General features: G+C 27.1%; 1 protein-coding gene across 1 annotated transcript in view; it reads left to right on the top strand.

The window, feature by feature from the left end:
- The first annotated feature begins 3772 nt into the window (after positions 1-3772).
- LOC145836583 (sperm-specific sodium:proton exchanger-like) overlaps positions 3773-18271 on the top strand; it is a 28219-nt gene continuing 13720 nt past the window's right edge. The window contains exons 1-15 of the mRNA XM_082944376.1: positions 3773-3776; positions 6446-6582; positions 7019-7131; positions 8181-8401; positions 9901-10026; positions 10245-10411; positions 10838-10932; positions 11229-11356; positions 14189-14382; positions 15868-16014; positions 16192-16278; positions 16508-16588; positions 16667-16726; positions 17002-17099; positions 17891-18047. Coding sequence (XP_082800502.1) covers positions 3773-3776; positions 6446-6582; positions 7019-7131; positions 8181-8401; positions 9901-10026; positions 10245-10411; positions 10838-10932; positions 11229-11356; positions 14189-14382; positions 15868-16014; positions 16192-16278; positions 16508-16588; positions 16667-16726; positions 17002-17099; positions 17891-18047 — 1815 coding nt within the window. The remainder of the gene's footprint in view (positions 3777-6445; positions 6583-7018; positions 7132-8180; positions 8402-9900; positions 10027-10244; positions 10412-10837; positions 10933-11228; positions 11357-14188; positions 14383-15867; positions 16015-16191; positions 16279-16507; positions 16589-16666; positions 16727-17001; positions 17100-17890; positions 18048-18271) is intronic.

Here is an 18271-nt window from a genome sequence, read left to right as displayed (position 1 = left end):
GTCATAAAAACTATTCTAAGAATTCGAAAATTTATTCATAAATTTTGAAATAAAAACTTTACACACACCTGAGTTTTTCAAATTATTTTAAATTGGTCAGCTTGAATGGATAGATAAGTTTCTAAAATATTCAATACTAAATATAAAAATTTATTGAGTTATTATTTGAGTAGAAAAACTTATCTTTATTAAGCATTATGGCAATTCATTATTGCTTTATCTACAATAAAGATATAGCTTTTAAAAAAAAATTAACTGTGAATACAAGACAAAAATTTAAGAATTAAAAATTGTTAGTTAGGAGTTATTGCGAGAAACGAAAAAAACAAATAGCATTAGCTAGTTCAAAACAAAGCACATCAGTAACTACAGACTGATCAGAAAATATTGTCGAGGCAAGTTATAAAGTCATAAAAGTAATTACTAAAAAGAAGACACCAATGAAAATTTAATTTTTTTTAAAGAATTTGTGTTCACGGGAGTACAAACTTTTAGCTTTTTTGTTCAATGACAACATAAAGTTGTGTTTAGGAAAGGACCGAAGATTATACAGTCGCATAAACCAAATTAGGGCTTTCATCGATTTGTTAAGATGAGAGGAGTGATACAACAAATACTTCTTATCTTAGAATATCTATTAGAGGTGTTTTTAATAAATTTAATATTTTAGAAGAATTTCTAGGTTTAATTTAAATAAAATATTTACCAGTAAAATTTATAAGTGATTAGTTTTGTTCATCTCTTTAGCCATTGATTTGGTGTGTGGTATGTAGTTTATTGGTAGTTTAATCTGTAAGCTACACCTTACCCTTATAGATTTTAGGTACTTTTCAACTTTGATTTTTTGGAAGGGCTGTTGTTAATGTGCTTTGGGCTTTAGATTTTGAAATTGTTGGATATTCAGTTGATTCCTAAGCTAGATTTGTGAACTGTTGCTGCCAAATTTTTGAAGTGATTTTTGACTGAATTTGCCGTCATAACGAGTGGCAAATAATAGCTGAGATGAATGTTCTGCAAGATGAAGACAGCTTCTGAAGATTTGACATAAATGCTTGTTACAGGAATTTGTTGCTTTGGAACGTATAATTGGAGATTGGTGACTTTGGAATTGTTGAATATTTGGTTGTGAAAGTTTTAATTTATTCAGTTTCTGCTTTGTATAAGCTTTATGTTTATGTTTATTTAATCACTGTAATTTGTTTTTTCTTTTTATGTTAGTGTCTTTCAGTTTAAGTGGCTTAGGTTTTAATGCCTAGGTCCTTCGTTGGACAATAAACTTAATAATAATAATAATTCCAATGCAAAGCACAACAAAAGACATTTTAAAAACAATGTTGCAACGCAACAATTTAATGGGTTTTGATCTTAATTTTTTTTCACAAACAATGTTGTTACTGCAAATATTGCTGAAAACACGATGGTAATATGATTTTGTTTTAAAACAATATTTTTAGCATTTCAAGCCAAAAACTGACACAAAAATTCCTAAATTGGTATGAGATTTTAAAGTCTTCAAACTAGCCTGACTTAGTCTGAGTGTGTGGCAATGCTTAGTTATTTATTTGCATAAATTTGAACTATTTTGATTAATAATATAACAGAATCAATAAATTAACCTTCTTAAATACAATTTGTAATAAATAGGTAGTTCCAAAAAAGAGTATCTGAGTTTCATTAGTATGCAACGTATAAAAATTAACTTAATTTTCCAAAAAATATTATTTGAAAAAGAAAATATATACTGAACAAAAACTATTAAATTTTGTTTAAAGATTGCTACTTTAGCTGACATTGTTTCTCCTAAAAGTATCTTCAGAGCTTTTTAAGTAACAATACTTAATATTTAATAATTTGATATTTGATACTTTCGCTTTTATGTATTGAGCACTCTAATTTATACAGTTTTCTAACTTATGTAAACGAAAACCATTTTAATACATGTGTCTGTACACACTTAGATATCATATGTTAAAACATTAGTAATAGAAATTTGTGCTTAAACTACACTTAATCGAACTTGAGTATGAAATAAAAAAAGTTGTTTAAAAAGTGAACATCTGTGGACATTGGTATGCATAGGAGTTATTTCAGAGAAGTTGCACAAAAAAAGTCAAAATAATAAAAACCTTATTTCTTATTAGTATTTTATTCTAATATTTTTGTGTACACTAAAATAAAACATATAGTTATAAAACATCTATAAGAGAAACTTTAGTATAAATAACATGTTAAACAAAATACCTAAATTGTAAAAAAATGAAATTCTAGTTGATTACTTGCATTACTTATTAATTTTGTACACAACGGAAATAATTTGTATTTTTTTATTTACTAAATAGGTATTATATAAACAATTTACTGAATCCAAGTACTTTTTTTAAAATACTTTATGTTTAAAAATACTCTATTTTTTAAATCATAAGCTGCTATTGTAAGAAGAAAGTTGTTATGAAACTGAAATAAAAACACTGCTTGAACGCTAATCTGTCTTTTTCACATTATTAAGTCAAAGCTGTAAAGTCTTTTGATTGTTTTAAAATGTTAACAGCGACTTCGAAACTAATCAAATTAAACCAAATAACAGTAAAAATTTTAACTTCAAATATATTTTTGCTCAGCGGGCTGCATTCCATTCAAAAAAAAAACGTGCTCCCGGGCCGCAGTTTGCCAGCCCCTGGTCTAGTGTTTTAGTCGCAAGAGTTTTTTTTTTTTTGTATACAAATATTACAAGCCTGCCAATTGTAAGTATGTTTATTTTTTAACTTTTAAAATTTATAAAATTATTAAGTAATTTCGTTTTTCTAACCTTAACATGAACTAACCTGGTAACATTGTTATTTTCCTAAATTGATAGTATTAAACTATTAGCTTTATTTTGTTTTTTTACTTATAATAACCAATTTTATTTCGAGTTTAGCCTAATGTCTTCTTGGATGTTTAAAAAAAAATTTACAGATTGTATTCAACTGATGATCTCGTTTGATTTAGTTCAAAAAAGTGAAACATTGTTTTGTTAATATAGTTTGAAAATTTGATTGATCATTCTCCTTATTATTAAGTCGAGAACTTTTATTGTGATCTCATAAGTAAAAAGCACACTCTCATTGATCAATTAATTAGTTTTAATTTTGTTGTTCTTAACAAAAAACTGTTTATATTTGCTTCTTCAGTATTTAGTGTTAGTTTCTGACGATAAGTAGAAAATTTACTAAACTGCCACAAAAAAACAGAGTGTTAATTTGTTTGTACCTTATTAAAAAATTACTTATTGTTAAGTTTATCTGTCAGTTCTTAAATAATTTTTTATAAAACACGGAAACAGTTATTAATAATTTTTGAAGAATTTTCTCTTCGTTTTGTCTTATTATCGTATTCAAATCAAATTTATAGCTGTTTTGTTAACTTTAAGTTCTCTTATAAATTGTATCTAACAAAAAAATCTTTTAATTTAGGTTTTTTTGGCTAACTTTGTTTTGAATTAAAACAAAAAAAACATTAGTTTTTTAAAAACAATAGATTTTTCTAAAGAGTTTTTTGAATATCATAATGACCCAAGTATTTACAACAATGAAACATTATGTTCTTCATTTTTGATAAATGGAAACCAAGGTCTGAACAGAAATATTTTGAGTGCGAAAAGTTTTTCTAAGTTGGACGAGCAAATAGATCTTCTTGTTGGACTTCTACAACCATACAAATGGTTACAATAGTTTCGTAGAATTTTAGTATCTGTTTTAGTTAGAAGTTTAGTAACTTTTTGGGTTTTGATAATATGGGTAACATATGTACTTTTAGTTTTGTAATCTAGTGTTTTATATTACTGCCAAATAAATTGCTTCATTTCAAACTTGTTGTGTGTATTTTTGAATAGTCTCAAGGATTGTTTGGTTTTTTATATGTGTACGAAAAATTATAAAATTAAACAAGAAAAAGCATTTATCCAACCATTTAGCTAATACTGTTGCTTAAACACAATAGCTGTAATTCTAGTTAGAAATTAAGACAGTTTTGTTTGTTTTGTACAACTGATCTTCTACAACTGCATAAAACATAAGTCATGAGACGAAAATTTCTGCTTGAAGTACCCGACGAACTTAGTTTGTAAACTAATTACTACTAACCCTTACCCTTATTAAGGTATACGGAGATTAACTTTTGGTGTAAAATAGCAATAACTATTGCACTTAAGGAAGACTTTATTTTAATAATTTTTATGAAAAAGCTTCTTGTGTAAGTACCTAAAATCGGCCTAAGAAATAAGTCAATACAAACAAATATAAACGTCTATTTATTTAAAGATAAGCTGGTTTGATATACAAATTTAGATTATGAAAGAGGAGTCTAAAAATAACTGTGTAATGAAGAGACTAGTTAAAGTTGGTGAACACTATCAAGTAAAAAAGTACTTTAGTTACTTATTTTACTTTAATTACATAAAGGTTTGGTCAGTTTTTTACTTAACATCGTTTTGTTTTCTCGATTGTTGAGCAGAACCTGTTAAATAGGTTATAGAAATTGTTTATCACAAAAGTCTTATTTGAGTCTCCAGTACTAAGCTTTAGGGTTAAAAGTTTACACTTTGTTACCATTGTAAGTTATTTTCTATACTAATGCTGTTCTATTTTTGGTGAAAAATTGTAAACAACAGTTTTGTTTTTTATCTATACTAATTTTCAAAGAGTTTGCAAAAATTTTCAAAATCAAGGCAATGCTACTAATAAGTTATAATGATTAGTTTAGTAGAACAATTTTAAAGTCCATTGTCATAATTTTTTTTTATATACTTTATTTCTACAACATAAACCTGTGACTTTTGTTTGTTTTTTTTGACAAATATTTATAAGCACTGTATTGAAATTAAAGCAGCTCTCAATTGTTTGCAAATTTTACATGGTAAAACAATTTATTTCAAACAAAATGTATTTCTAAAAAAAATTTAAATCAAACTAGTATATTTGTTAGAGTTGCTTCTGTGATGAAAATGTTTAATTATACTAAAAGAAATGTTTTTGTTTCTACAAGTTTTTGATAAATTCAACTAGATGTAAAAGAATTAATTTCTGGTAAATCATGTTCGATCTGTTTTGTACTTATAAACAAAAGTATTACAAGAAGTCGTAAAATTACGAAATTTAAAGTTTTTCATAATGACGTGATAATATAACGTTTAATTAATTCCCGTTCAAAAGTATCACCACTGCAATTTTTCAATTAAAATACTTTTGTTTAACCTATTTTACAAATGTTAGTTATTGATGGAAACTAACATCAGTGAACATATAATTTATTCTAATAACCCAGAAAAATCTTCAAGGTTGTTTCAAAATGGTTTTGCAGTTAACTATTCAACCAGTGCAGAGTTTTTATTTATCATACTATGTATTCATCTGGGAGGTAAGCGGTAGTATAGTTCTAATAGTTTTCATTGTTTTTTATTTAATGATAGAACTTTCAGTTTCAAGTCTTTTTTTATGTCTGAAGAAATAATAATGTTTTGTACTATTTTCATGTTTTACATTATAAATATATTCTAAAATTAATTTGCCATAAATCTTGCATAAACATTCTTAGTAAAAATCATTATTTATAACACTAGCTATATATTCTAATACTAATGTAAAAATTACTATTTTGATTTATCAAATCCGTATTTTTTGTATTTTTATACCCTTTTAAATCAATGTTATCATGTAAAAAGTTTAAATTATATTTAATAAGCTCAGATTAAGTGAGAAAATTTGGAATATATTTAAGTTCAAGTTCAACAACTTATTTTTAAAGTTTTAATTTTTGATAAGTTTTTTTTATCATTGTTAAAATACCGTAGTTCTAATACAAAACATTGTAAAGAGCATACTGCTTTTGTTGGTTCGGTGTCAAAAATACACGAAGGGACACTTTTGCGCGGGTTAAAACTTCATTGATTTTGTTTATATGTTTTATTAATCTAATTTGTGTTTCAATTGTCTATTATTTTTCATTACCACCTTTGTTACCCATAAACTTACCATAAACATAACCCTTGGTCGGTAGTTTTTATTACTATCATTATTTTTCTTTTTACTCTCTTGCAAAATTATCACTCATGCGAAATTGACCCTCCATGCAAAAATGACCTTTCGTGCAAAAGTTACCCATCTCCATTTTTGTTATACTTAAGGCCTAAAAAATCATGTGTAAATAGCTTATATGGATTTTGTTACACAACAACCGTATAATATATAATTTTCAAAAGATAATACTAAACCACAAAAACCAAAAACTTATAATTGAAAACCTAAATTTTATTTTAACTTAAATATTCAATAACCAATTGTCAAACCTTCATTTATCCAGAGGTCTATTTGTTTTATTTATACGTCAAAAAAAAACTGTACAAACAATTGTAAACTTTTTTCAATACTGTGTATGTAAAACCAAAACGTTACATTTTTTATTATTTCAGCATTATTAAGAGTGGCTAGACGGTGGGCTTCTTTTTATGCCAAAGCTTTAGTTCCAATCAACTTAAGCGTCAGCTATTTGGCGCTAGTTTTTCTGTTAGGATGTGTGAAAGCGTTGATTGGAGGTGCGTTTCCTCACGTTAGTCTTGCTTATTGTTGCAACTTGTGTACTTTTAATCAATAACTTTTTTTTTTGAGAAATGAACCAAGCCCTGGCTGGAAAAATAAGGTTTTAATTGAAAATTTTAATTATTTTACTTCACACATAAATATGTGCATAGCATCGAAAGTTATTTATATTTTTTGAGATTGAAATCAAAAAGGTAGTTATAAAACTTTCTTGCTTTATGCCCAGTTATATATTAGCTCATCATAACATACAGTGAAAAAGTATATAAATTACTTGTATTTCAACAAGTCTTCATAAAAAAATAACTTTTCTTTTAATATAAATTGATTTCAACAAAAAAACGTATTTAAAAGTAAGGTTATAATTTTTCATTATTAAATTTTGAAAACTATGCAAAATTGACTATTACTTGCCGATTGTTTCTTTAAAAAAGTGTTTAATTCAGATCATCGAGAAAAATCTGTTAGACAGAATTGAGATGGAGTATCTTTTTCAACTTTTAGTTCCAGTAGTTGTATTTGAATCTGCATTTAGCCTCGAGCTTGGCGTGTTTAAAAGGTAAATTTTGAAAGTTTTTTTAAATAACTTATACAACAAAATTTTATCGAAATAGTATGAATGTTTCTAGCGTTAGATTTTTTATTTAGAAATGTACAAAATCAGCAATTAGTACGTATTTTTAGTATACCTTAGTACTTTTAACAATAGTATAAAAGTTTTATAGTTGTTCGTAAACTATAAATTTTAGCTGAGAATGTAATAGCGTGTTTATCAATAGATAAGTAGAAAAAATCATTTTAAGATATCGATATAATTCAATAATAAATAATATGTATTGAGAACAAATTTTTGATACTCAATTTAACAGAGCTTAATAACCATTTGTTTAACAATAACTTTTTAATATAATACGTTTAAAACTAATACATTTTGTGCATACTTTTTTTCATACGCAATGTTTTTTATAGTTCATAAACCAATACTTTGTAGTACGCGTTGTTAGAAACTTGTAATGGGAATTTCATAGCACGTTCTAACACATAAATCTTCATGATTTTATAAGTATACTGAGAATTTTTTTAGTTTAGTTAACTCTTTTTCTATACTAGATTAACTTAATAATTTTTGTATAAGCTAATGTTATGCTTGTTAAATACTCAATTAGACTTATAACTATTTTGCGAGGTTATTTAAAAACTGTCTACATAACTTAAGTAAATGTTTTAAGTTTATACTGGTCATAAGCGACCAGCTATTTTTAACTTGGTTAAACTATTTTAAATAAAATTTGAATTTACAACTAAAAATTTATATTTCAGACCTATAGTATATATTCATTCAAAAAAAAAAGTTGTAAAAAATGTTATAATTTTTAAATAAAAAAGCTTTTAATTTAAAATTGATATGAAAGCCGTATTCAAAACACTTGAAGACTATCTGAAAATAAATTTTATCAAAACAACACAGTAATTATTGAAATCAAACGTATATAAGCCAATACCTTACGACAACTTATCACTATTTCAAACATACAAAACTAACACTTTACAATTAATATTTATACCTAACTTACTTGTTTGTGATCATAATACAAAAAAAAAACACAGAAACGCGTTCAGCATACTGCTTCTCTGCTTCAGCGACATAATCGTCGGCACTCTGATAGCCGGAGCGATCTTCTACCTGTGCTTCTACTTGAGTCCGGGCTACAACGTCGCGCAGCAGTACAACGTCCCACAAGGCGTAATAACTTTCGCCTGCTTCATATTCGCCTCTGTTTTGAGAGCCACCGATCTGGGTCACGTGACCAAGAACCTGAAGAAATCAGGTTTTTTGCTTGGCGTATAAAAATAAAATTGTGTAAAGTAGTGTAATTAGTAGCGCTATCAAGTTGTAGCTCTTTTTGTTAAGTTTTTTTTCAAAAAAAGTTTCTCTCAACAAGCTCATCAGTGTACCAGATAAGTGTTGTTAATTCAAATATAAAATAAAAACAAATTATACAGTAATCTTCCTTTATTCTACCAACATATGTTTCTGTGTGTCAACGAATCAACACACTTCAACTGGGTTCTGTAAAAAAATAATTACTGTAATGAGAGAATAGAAGCATAGAATAAAGTAGGTGTATACATGTTTTCATTAAAATAAGGTATTTTCTATAGATAATAGTTATTAATAAGTGAAATACTTAATATTAAATCCGACTGTTATAAAACTATATGATATTTGTAATTATTAAGTCTAAAATAAATAAGTAAGCTAAATTACACAACAAAACATAATATAAACAAACAACTCACGTTAATAGGAAAGATAACTAAATCAAAATTTACTGTTGTTAACTAACGAAAAAAATACATTCGTTACAACTAATAATTACGTCACAATGTAAATGAGGTTATTTAAACTATTTAATTTGTATTGTGAAGAACATTAATTTTGTTTTTATGTAATCTATTTTGAACAAAAATAAAACATTAACCATTAGTTAGTAAATCAATAAAATTTAATAAAACTTAACGACGCTGAAGGCAATAAAAGTCACAGAAACTCGGTGTAACATGTATATTATATATTGAATGTTAGTAATGATTGAATCAAAGTTATATAGAATTAGGAAGCAGATTTAGTTCAAATGTAAAAATCAAAAAGTGAAAAAATGAAAAATTAAACTTTAAGGAAAAAAATTAAACTTTAAGGAAAAAACAAAACACAAAAAACATAATTATTACTAGGCTTACAATGTACTGACCGATAATTAATTTACAGCGACATACATAAAATCATAATGACCTGAGTTAAATATATATTGTATTTTATAATTAATAAAATAATTAGTTGGTAAAGTAGGAGTCGGCTGTTTAATTTAAATATCCCATACAGATATTTTATATATTTAATAAGTAAATTGTGTTATATATGAAAGTTAAAATGTAAAACAACAAGGTAGTCATATGCTAAGTATAAACAGTTGAAGTGTGTTGATTCGTTGACACACAGAAACATATGTTGGTAGAATAAAGGAAGATTACTGTATAATTTGTTTTTATTTATATTCCAGTGAAGTTACTTTACTAGGATCTTTTGTTAGCAAACAATTAAAACTATATTTTGAACAGTTAATTCAAATATATTAACTTCTCAAAAAGTCAAACATTTTTTGTTTGAACAAAATTTATTGATTGCACTGGTGAGCTCTTTGAGCGAAACTTTGTTTACAAAAAAGTCTTTGGGAACAATAATAAACTATACCTGTTCTTTTTCTGTAAAGTGAATACTTTTTTTTACTATCGTTCAAAACTATTTTTTTATTCATCATATATCAAGGCAACCAAGTGTCGATAGGAGAGCTGATTCAGGGGTACGATCTGGCGAACAAAGCGGTCTCAATCGCTGTTTTCGGTATTTTGCTGCGGTCACACAACTACTACATCGGCGACGTTGCTTACGACTGTGAGTACAGATATTTCAAAATACACTGTTTTACGTAAAATGTTTAATCACATCTGTTTTATTTATTTGCAACTAGCATCTTAAAAGGTTTGTGGAAACATACTAAGCTTAAACTAATGCGACAAAAGCTAATATTCTAAACGTAAAACACTAAAACATAGATATATATTTTTTCAATAGCTTTAATTTGTTAGCATAAATATTGTTTAACATTTCAGACGACTGGACACTGCTGATTGTGTTTTTACAGTTTTTTGTAACTCCGCTGATTGGTTACTTTTTCGGACTGGTTACCAGCAGAATACTGAATATCGTTTATTCCGATCCGCTCATGCAGATACTGATCATTTTCAGCAACATTTACCTCACAGACTTTTGCTGCAAAGTTATTTGAATTTTCTATTTTATTTTTGTTTGTGTTTGTTTTAATTATGCTACTATAAACTGTACTGGTAGGCTAGAGTTTAAAAAACAATGACACACGCTTCGTTAAAGCTATTTTGCTTGGTTTTATATAAATATTATTTATGAAACTGAACTCATTTTATGTTATATTATTGGAAAAATTCTATTATATAAACTTAACCAAACAAAATTTTCAGATAAATTTTGCATACACGTTTGCTTAAAATAGTTTTGCTTAGTTTTTTTTTTTTGTTGAAATTAAACTCAGTTTTTTACGGATATGTCCAAACAAACAAGTTATTAATTATTATTCTCTTTAATTTTTTTCTCCTAGAAGTTTAACACGTACTTGTTGTACTTTTCGGATAAATGGTATTAAACAAAATCAAACAAACAAACTTTTCAGATAACTTTTGCATCCGGGACGATTGGGGTGGCAGTATACGGGTTGACGATTGATCACACCCTGCTTTTTCCAGAAGCGAGAGATTGTGTTAAAATGTTAGTTAGTTTGACCAACTTGTTATTAGCTTGCCGTGAAAACCTGTTACGTGCGAATATTTTCAACACTTACGGCTGATTATTTTGTTTGCTATCAAATAAGAAAAAGTGGTTCCACATGAAATACCTTAAGAACGTTTTAGTAATAAACAATTTTCAAAAACATTTTTACTGTAAATAGAATGAAATGAATTTCGCTTTAAACTGTTTTTGAGTAAGCTCAGGCATGACATAATTTTTTTTATGACCGACACCAACAAAATTTTTCACACTTCATGACTTTACTACATACACAGGTACGCACTGATATTTTACAGCATCGCAAATCAAATAATGTTCGGCTGTTTGGGACTCCTAGTGGTGGAAAACATGGGCGTACTGACGAGCATAGATCCCGTTTGGATATTCATATTTTATTCAGTCTGTTTGCTTACCAGGTCGTGTTGATGTTCTTGTTTGAATATTTGAAATATTTTTGGACGTGTTTAATTAAATAAAACTTAACTCAATACTATGCATATTATAGTAATAAAGATTAAAGCCATCAATAAAACTAAAAGAAAAAAAAAGGTAAAAACTTAAAAGATGAGTCTTTTTTTGTTGAGTTTATAACTTACTAATTTGAACTATATGTAGAGCTTTAGTTAAAGTAAGAAACAATGGTGACATTAAACTGCAATTTGCTAAAAGTCTCCTTTATTGAGCTTGAATAACTCACGAGCAGATAAAACTTTGCGATCTGCTTCTGAAGATTTATTAAAAACAGAATGCTTGCAATAAGTTGTGTGAAACCTGTCGTGCGCAGATTAACTTACGGGTTCAACTGGAAACACATGGTTGCCGCCACTTGGGGCGGGGTGAGAAGTTCCTTGTGCCTTTTGATGGTCTTTAGTTACTATAACGACTGCAGGTTTTACTAATTTGCTATATTCATATGTACAAAGTTTTATAACTTTCCCGGTACAAAAAATGATTCGTTAACTTTATTTTATTAGGTTAAGTAGAGTTGTTATCTAGAGAAGTTTTTTAAAATTAAAAGTATTGTAGTGAAAAAAAATTAATGGAACAAAAAAGTAAAATCTTATTGGTTTTGGTATCATATAAAAAAAAATTCTAGACAGGAAATTGCATTTTTTTAAACAACATCCGAGTAAGTTAATTTATTAAACTTAAATTGTATGTCACTCACTACAAAACAGTAATAATATTGTTAAATAGTAAAAGTTATTGATATTAATGTTAATAGATAAAATTAAACTCAATTTTCTAACAGAGTGTATGATAGCCTTTATGCTAAAGAAAAAAGCAGAAAAAGTTTGAACGAACATATAGCTTTGTGTAAGCAGTTTTATAATTAAAATATAAATAGTACATTAACACTAGTTGTTTTGCAAAAACATTTTATTATACTTTATTAAGTTGTAAGCAAACAAAGTAGTTCTAAAAAATTAAGATATGCATAAAAATATAAGCAAGCAAAATAACTTTATTTTTTTAATAATTCGAACAATTTTAGCCTATATTGGAACAGAAGGGTTTCAGTTTCTATATAAAAAGGTATGTTGTGAAAATTATAAGTTTTTGTTAATATATTTTATTTACGAGTTTTCTGTAATAATAAAAAACACAGCATTTCATATATTTTTCCTTCAGTAAAACTAACCTTTATCTATTTTAAAAAAGTTCTTTTTTCCGTTGTTTTTGATTTAAGTAAAACTTTGTTATTTTTATTAAAATTATTTATACTAAAATAAAAGTTTTATTTTGGTACTTTTTTTTTTTGATATATATGTTTTTTTTTATTATTACTGAAAATTCGTAATTAAAATAGTTTAGTAAACGAAAAAATAAAACATAGTTACTACTTTTAATATAACTACATGCAGTTCAAAAACTTATTAGTTTTATGATTCTTTCGGCTTAAGAAAAAAATAACAATCTAGATCAGAGTTTCCCAAACTTTTTTTCACAATCGCCCCTCTTTATTACAAACCCAATAATATATAGATTTAAATTTCCCCTTAATTATGTTACCTCAAACTTTTTTTTTACTTTTCATTACAAATCCCAGAAAATCTAGTCTAAGTTAGTTGTCGCCCCCTTTCTAGTTATTGCTCACGACTTACTAAAACCAACCAAAAGGGGCAATATCGCTGATCTAGATGCAGTTTCTAGTTTGAAAATGTTTCTGTTCAAGTTTATATAAACTAGTCGATTTTTTATACAGGTGACAGTTCACGTAGGATTAGTGGTTCTTATAAACTTACTAGTAAATCACAGTTCCATCGAATATGTGATGAAAATACTCGGTAGTCAACTTTTGTATAAAAGTTTTTTAAATATAAGTATAAGTTATTTAAATACAAGTATTTTTTTAAGTAGTGTAAAGCATTGAAAAAAAAGTGTGTTGTTAAGCATAACTTTATAGTTTAGTAATTAAGCAGTGCATTTTATCATAAATTTTCGATTTCAGCTTTAAAGTTTTTGTTTAAGTCTACATACAAAGTTTTAGCTTGTATATATTTTGGCAAACAACAAGAATTCTAATTTGTTACATTAAACAATCAAGTACAAGCTGACTGAAAATCAAAATAAGAATCAGGACTTCTCAACATATAACTCAACTTTTTTAGTTTGTTTTTTCACAACCGACCACCCACACTCAAAAAAGTATATAAACACCAACATTTCTACTTGTTTTTTTTTCAGTATTTATTATCTTTAGTTTAAAAAAACACGTTTTTTAAGCATAACGTATCTCATACGACTCATTCTTATTTGAAATTTTTCGCGAATAATATAGCAAAGAGGTTTCACTCTTATTACAAGTCTCCTGAACTGTTTTTAAAAAAGAAAAAGAATGTTAAGCTTAATATGATGTTTTTATTAAAATTTACTAACTGAAAATAATGAAAAAAAGTTTTTATTATCATTAGTGATACAATTGTATAAACCACCAAACAAAACACGTCTCCTGAAAATTACGGAGTTAATATTTTATTTTTATTTTTTTCCTAAATTTTTTACAACAACCAAACAGTTTCCACTCTCAACACAAAAACGTTTAACTTATTTTATTTTCTCTAACCTCGAGCCTCTTGAAATGCAGCTTATAAGAACTATTTTTATAAAAATTTCTCTTTTTTTGTTTTTCACAACAGCCACACAACTTCACTCTCAAAACAGTAGTTAAACAATGCAAATGTATGCTTAGAAAATTGCAGTTTGTGTTATAATTTATTTCCTCTAATCACAGGCCTGCTGAACATCACGGAGGCGCAGCAGAAGACGATGGAGAACGCGGTGAAGAAGATCGAGGAGGAGACGCAGCGTCTGATCACCCAGCTGAAGGGACATTCGCTGTACAGCGACGCCAAGTGGACCATAGTGGAAGAAATCATTTCCGTGAAGAACCCCTACGCCGACGCTCCAAAGTCCATAAAGAACGCGGTTACTGTTGCTATTGTTATCTATTGTTTATGGTGGGGTCCTTGCATAAAAGCTAGTTTGCTGATTGAATTCAGAATCGTATACAATTTTACTTTAGTTTTCATTTTATATATGCCATAATTTTGTTCACTGCAATAAAGCTACTTCCTATATCTTGTAAAGATTTGTTGATAAATTGCTATTGATATTTATTGTTCAACGTTTTTATAAATTCCTAGCATAAAAGTTTATTTAAAGAATGTGTACAGGGTCGTGTAGAATAATTTTTAGTTTCATTTTTAAGTTTTTTATAACCACTGAGATGTATTCATAATACTACTTATGTATATGGTCTTAAATATGAGGTCTCCAATTACTTAGCTAAATTATATGTCTTACTTACGAGTAGCTTAAAATACTTTAGTTACAAATAATGTACTCTTACTTAAAGTAACTTATTCCTAGGTTATAAATTATAACACACTTTCAATCAATTAAAAGTACTTTATTATTTATATATTAATTACAACAAGACTGAAAGAAACTGTTTCAATCACTACACAAGTAAAATATATAATAAGTATTGACAATCGGAAAGTTTATAATTACTAACAGTTTAGAAGAATTACTATTCGCTATTTGATATTCTTGATCTAGAAACTAGATGCTCGCTGTTTTTAAACTCGTAGCTCTTATCTAGATGTTGAGTTTAACTTAATGACTCGTTGATCATGTAAACTTCATCGTAACTTAATACGGCACACATCACAATTTAAAACTAATGCGTATTTGAAAGACAAACGCCGATATATACGCATCGGAAAGAAATTAACTCCTTCGAATAAACAATGTTGATTTGGGAATTTGGAAAATTGCTTTCAGAATGCTTAGAGAACATTAATTTTTATAGCTGTTTTTAGTTCCAAAATACTTTTTTTCTCAAAACTTTAAAATAATGCATGCCTTTTGCACATTTTTATGATTACTATACTACAATAAAACTACTTCTTATTATATTTTTTATTGAACAATAAAAAATACGCTCAAAAATTAGTCTAAGGAACTGGTGTACAAAGCAACCTTGCGGTTATCGAGTTGTACACCACTTATGGTTTGTAAAGATTTGTTAACAGATGTAATTTTTATGACAAAACAGGACGTAACATTGTTTTTAAAAATCAAAAAAATGATATCAAAGTAACGAAATCAAAATAATTTTCAGATTGCACACAGGGTCATATAAAGCTCGTTTGTTGGTTTGTTGAGAGAATGAAAGTTTAAGTAATAATTTTTTTGAAATTTGTTTTAATGTTTAAACTTTACTCCTTTTTTTGGTTAATTGTAAGTCATAATTACGCTATGCTACAACTAAACTAGTTTCATAAGGGGTTTTAAATCTATCTGAGTAAGCGTAAAAGCAGAAAATAATTTTGATAATAAGCAAGTATTTTTACGCTAGTGTTTTCTTTTTAAATAATTTCAGTTTTTAACTATATTATTTTTTAGACGGAAATAAACTCCAAAGATTCTGAAAAGTCGCAAGCAGCAACAAATGAGAAGGTGGAAGAACGAGTAACAAAAGTAAAGCAAAAAGCAAACAACAGTAACACTAGCATCAGTGAGAACCCTGCTAATGATCTCTCGTATAAAGTGGTACTTTTTTTAATTCAGTTTTAGATTTAAGTGGAAGACTTCTTGGAAAATTAAATAGTTTTAGCTACGACGTGATATAATTTATAACTTTTTGTATTTTTATAGTAAGATTCATTTTGGCAACTACGTTTATTTTATATTATGATGCTTGTTATTAAAGTTTCGAAGTTTTACCAGGAGACAAAATCTAGCAGTTTCATGAGAAAAGACAGCAAAATGAATCAGGAAAACAGAAAAAGTTCCAACAGAGTCAATTCTAAATCGGTAAACTTGTTTTTTTTAATAAAATATCTTATTTTTTTTAATACAAGTACTTTTTTTAATTTGTTGAAACTTTGGAACTAAATGAGCGGTAAACAAAACCAATTCATTTAAAAAGTTAAACCTCATTAAATGGCTATTCTTGCAATAACATATTTTATACTGAGTACGCGGTGTATATTATAGCTTAATACGGAGTTTTACTATACTAAACGGAGTTTTTTTTTTCAAGTCTGACGATAAGAGGAGGCAGAGTTCTGGAACTTCGTATTTCAGCTTGATTCTCGGATCGAAAATAGGATGGAATCCACGAGTGAGTTCTGCGTTATTTACGTTTTTTTTTTTGAGCTTATGAGTATAACTGTTTTTGGATGTTATGTTCCTTTTGCAGGACCTACATGAAAATGTTGACTTTGAAGAAGCCAGAGCGAGGCTTTTAAAAGCGCTTAAAGTAAGTGAACGAAACAATGTTTTTTTAGAGTTTTTTAAGTGGTTGTTTAGTGATAAGAAAACTTGTTTTTTTTTAATATCTTTAAGTTTTTAAAGTTTGTCGTTAAATATATATAAATAAAGAATATTAGTTTTACACATTAGAGTAAATTTCTTTATGTAAATAGTAGCTATTTAACGTACTGGATTGAATTTTTCGATGGTAGTAGAGCTTAAAAAGACTAATTAATACTTATGTAAGATTTAAAACAATAAAAAATATTTTTTTCAAAACAGCTTTCTTTTGAGAAGCAACAAAGAGCCGGGCTTTTGAGTTTTTCAGAAACAAGGACACTTTTGAACATGGCAAACAGCATTTCGAGCGAAACTGGATCGTAAATAGCTTATTTGTAACATAACTTACTTCAAAAACATTAATACTAGTGTAATTTATACAACTAAAACCAAGACATATAAAACACCAAAAGGTTTTTCGTGCGCCAGGTCTAAGAAGCAAACATTTTGAGCGTTTTTTTTTTGTCGTACAATAAACTAGACATACATGATATATCCGTATTTTCAAATTTTATGGTTTTTGTTTTTATTTCATACTATTATTTGACTTTATATATATTTGTTTTTTGAAAAACAAAAGAAATGTGGATAATGTGAAAAAAGTTGTATACTTTGAATGTGACATTTTTTTAAATTTTTATCTTTTTATTCGTTCATCATGTTTTTCCTTCTAACAAATTAATAAAACTAGGTTTCTTCAAACGGAAGACATAAAAAAGCATTTCAAAGTAAACAAAGGTTTCTGGGTCTGGATAAATTCAAAAATAGAAAAGCTTACTTACGGGCAAAACACAACACATGTAATTCCTCCAAAGTAATAAATTTCTTGTGATTTACTTATATATTTTATCTTAGAATTTATATTTACTTGTTTAAATGCAATTTGAATATACTTTGTAAATGTTTTAAATTGTCTATTTTCCTTTTTTCTATATATTGTAACTAACTGATGTCATTTATGGTTTTAAGTGTTATAAATTAAGGTTTATACCAAACTTAGCCGCAACTAAAACTGAATATAAAGTAAATATAAAAGGTTTTCTAAACATTTAAAATTTTAATGTATAGTGTAGGTTCTATGTTTTGTATAATCTGAAACTCATCATTACAGAGTGCATTGGAGACGCAAATTTTTCAAACTTGCCGAATCAAAGCAACTTGACTTGTTAATGCAGATCATCATCGTACTGAACTTAGTTCCTATAATTTTAGATCTTAGTTATCAAAACTCATGGGGACACAACTACCAGTGGTATATATGGCTTTTTGTGAGTTTGGAACTGTTATGTAAAACTCTTTGAGTTAAAAGGAAAATTTACTTTATTTTTTAACAACTTTTAAAAGAAATCTATAGTATTTGTAGTTATAGTTTATCCATTTTTCTTCAACAGTTATGCAGTATTATCTTATTTGCAAAATAATTTAAACGACAAGCAAATGAAAAGTTGATTATTTAAAAAAGATTTGCTAGTAAAAGAACTAAACGTTTTTT

This window comes from Thalia democratica, chromosome 5 (assembly GCF_965202585.1).
Source record: "Thalia democratica chromosome 5, ktThaDemo2.hap1.1, whole genome shotgun sequence".
In the NCBI taxonomy this organism is placed as follows: domain Eukaryota; kingdom Metazoa; phylum Chordata; class Thaliacea; order Salpida; family Salpidae; genus Thalia; species Thalia democratica.
Note: the sequence above shows the minus strand (reverse complement) of the source record. Positions and strands in the feature narration are given on the sequence as shown.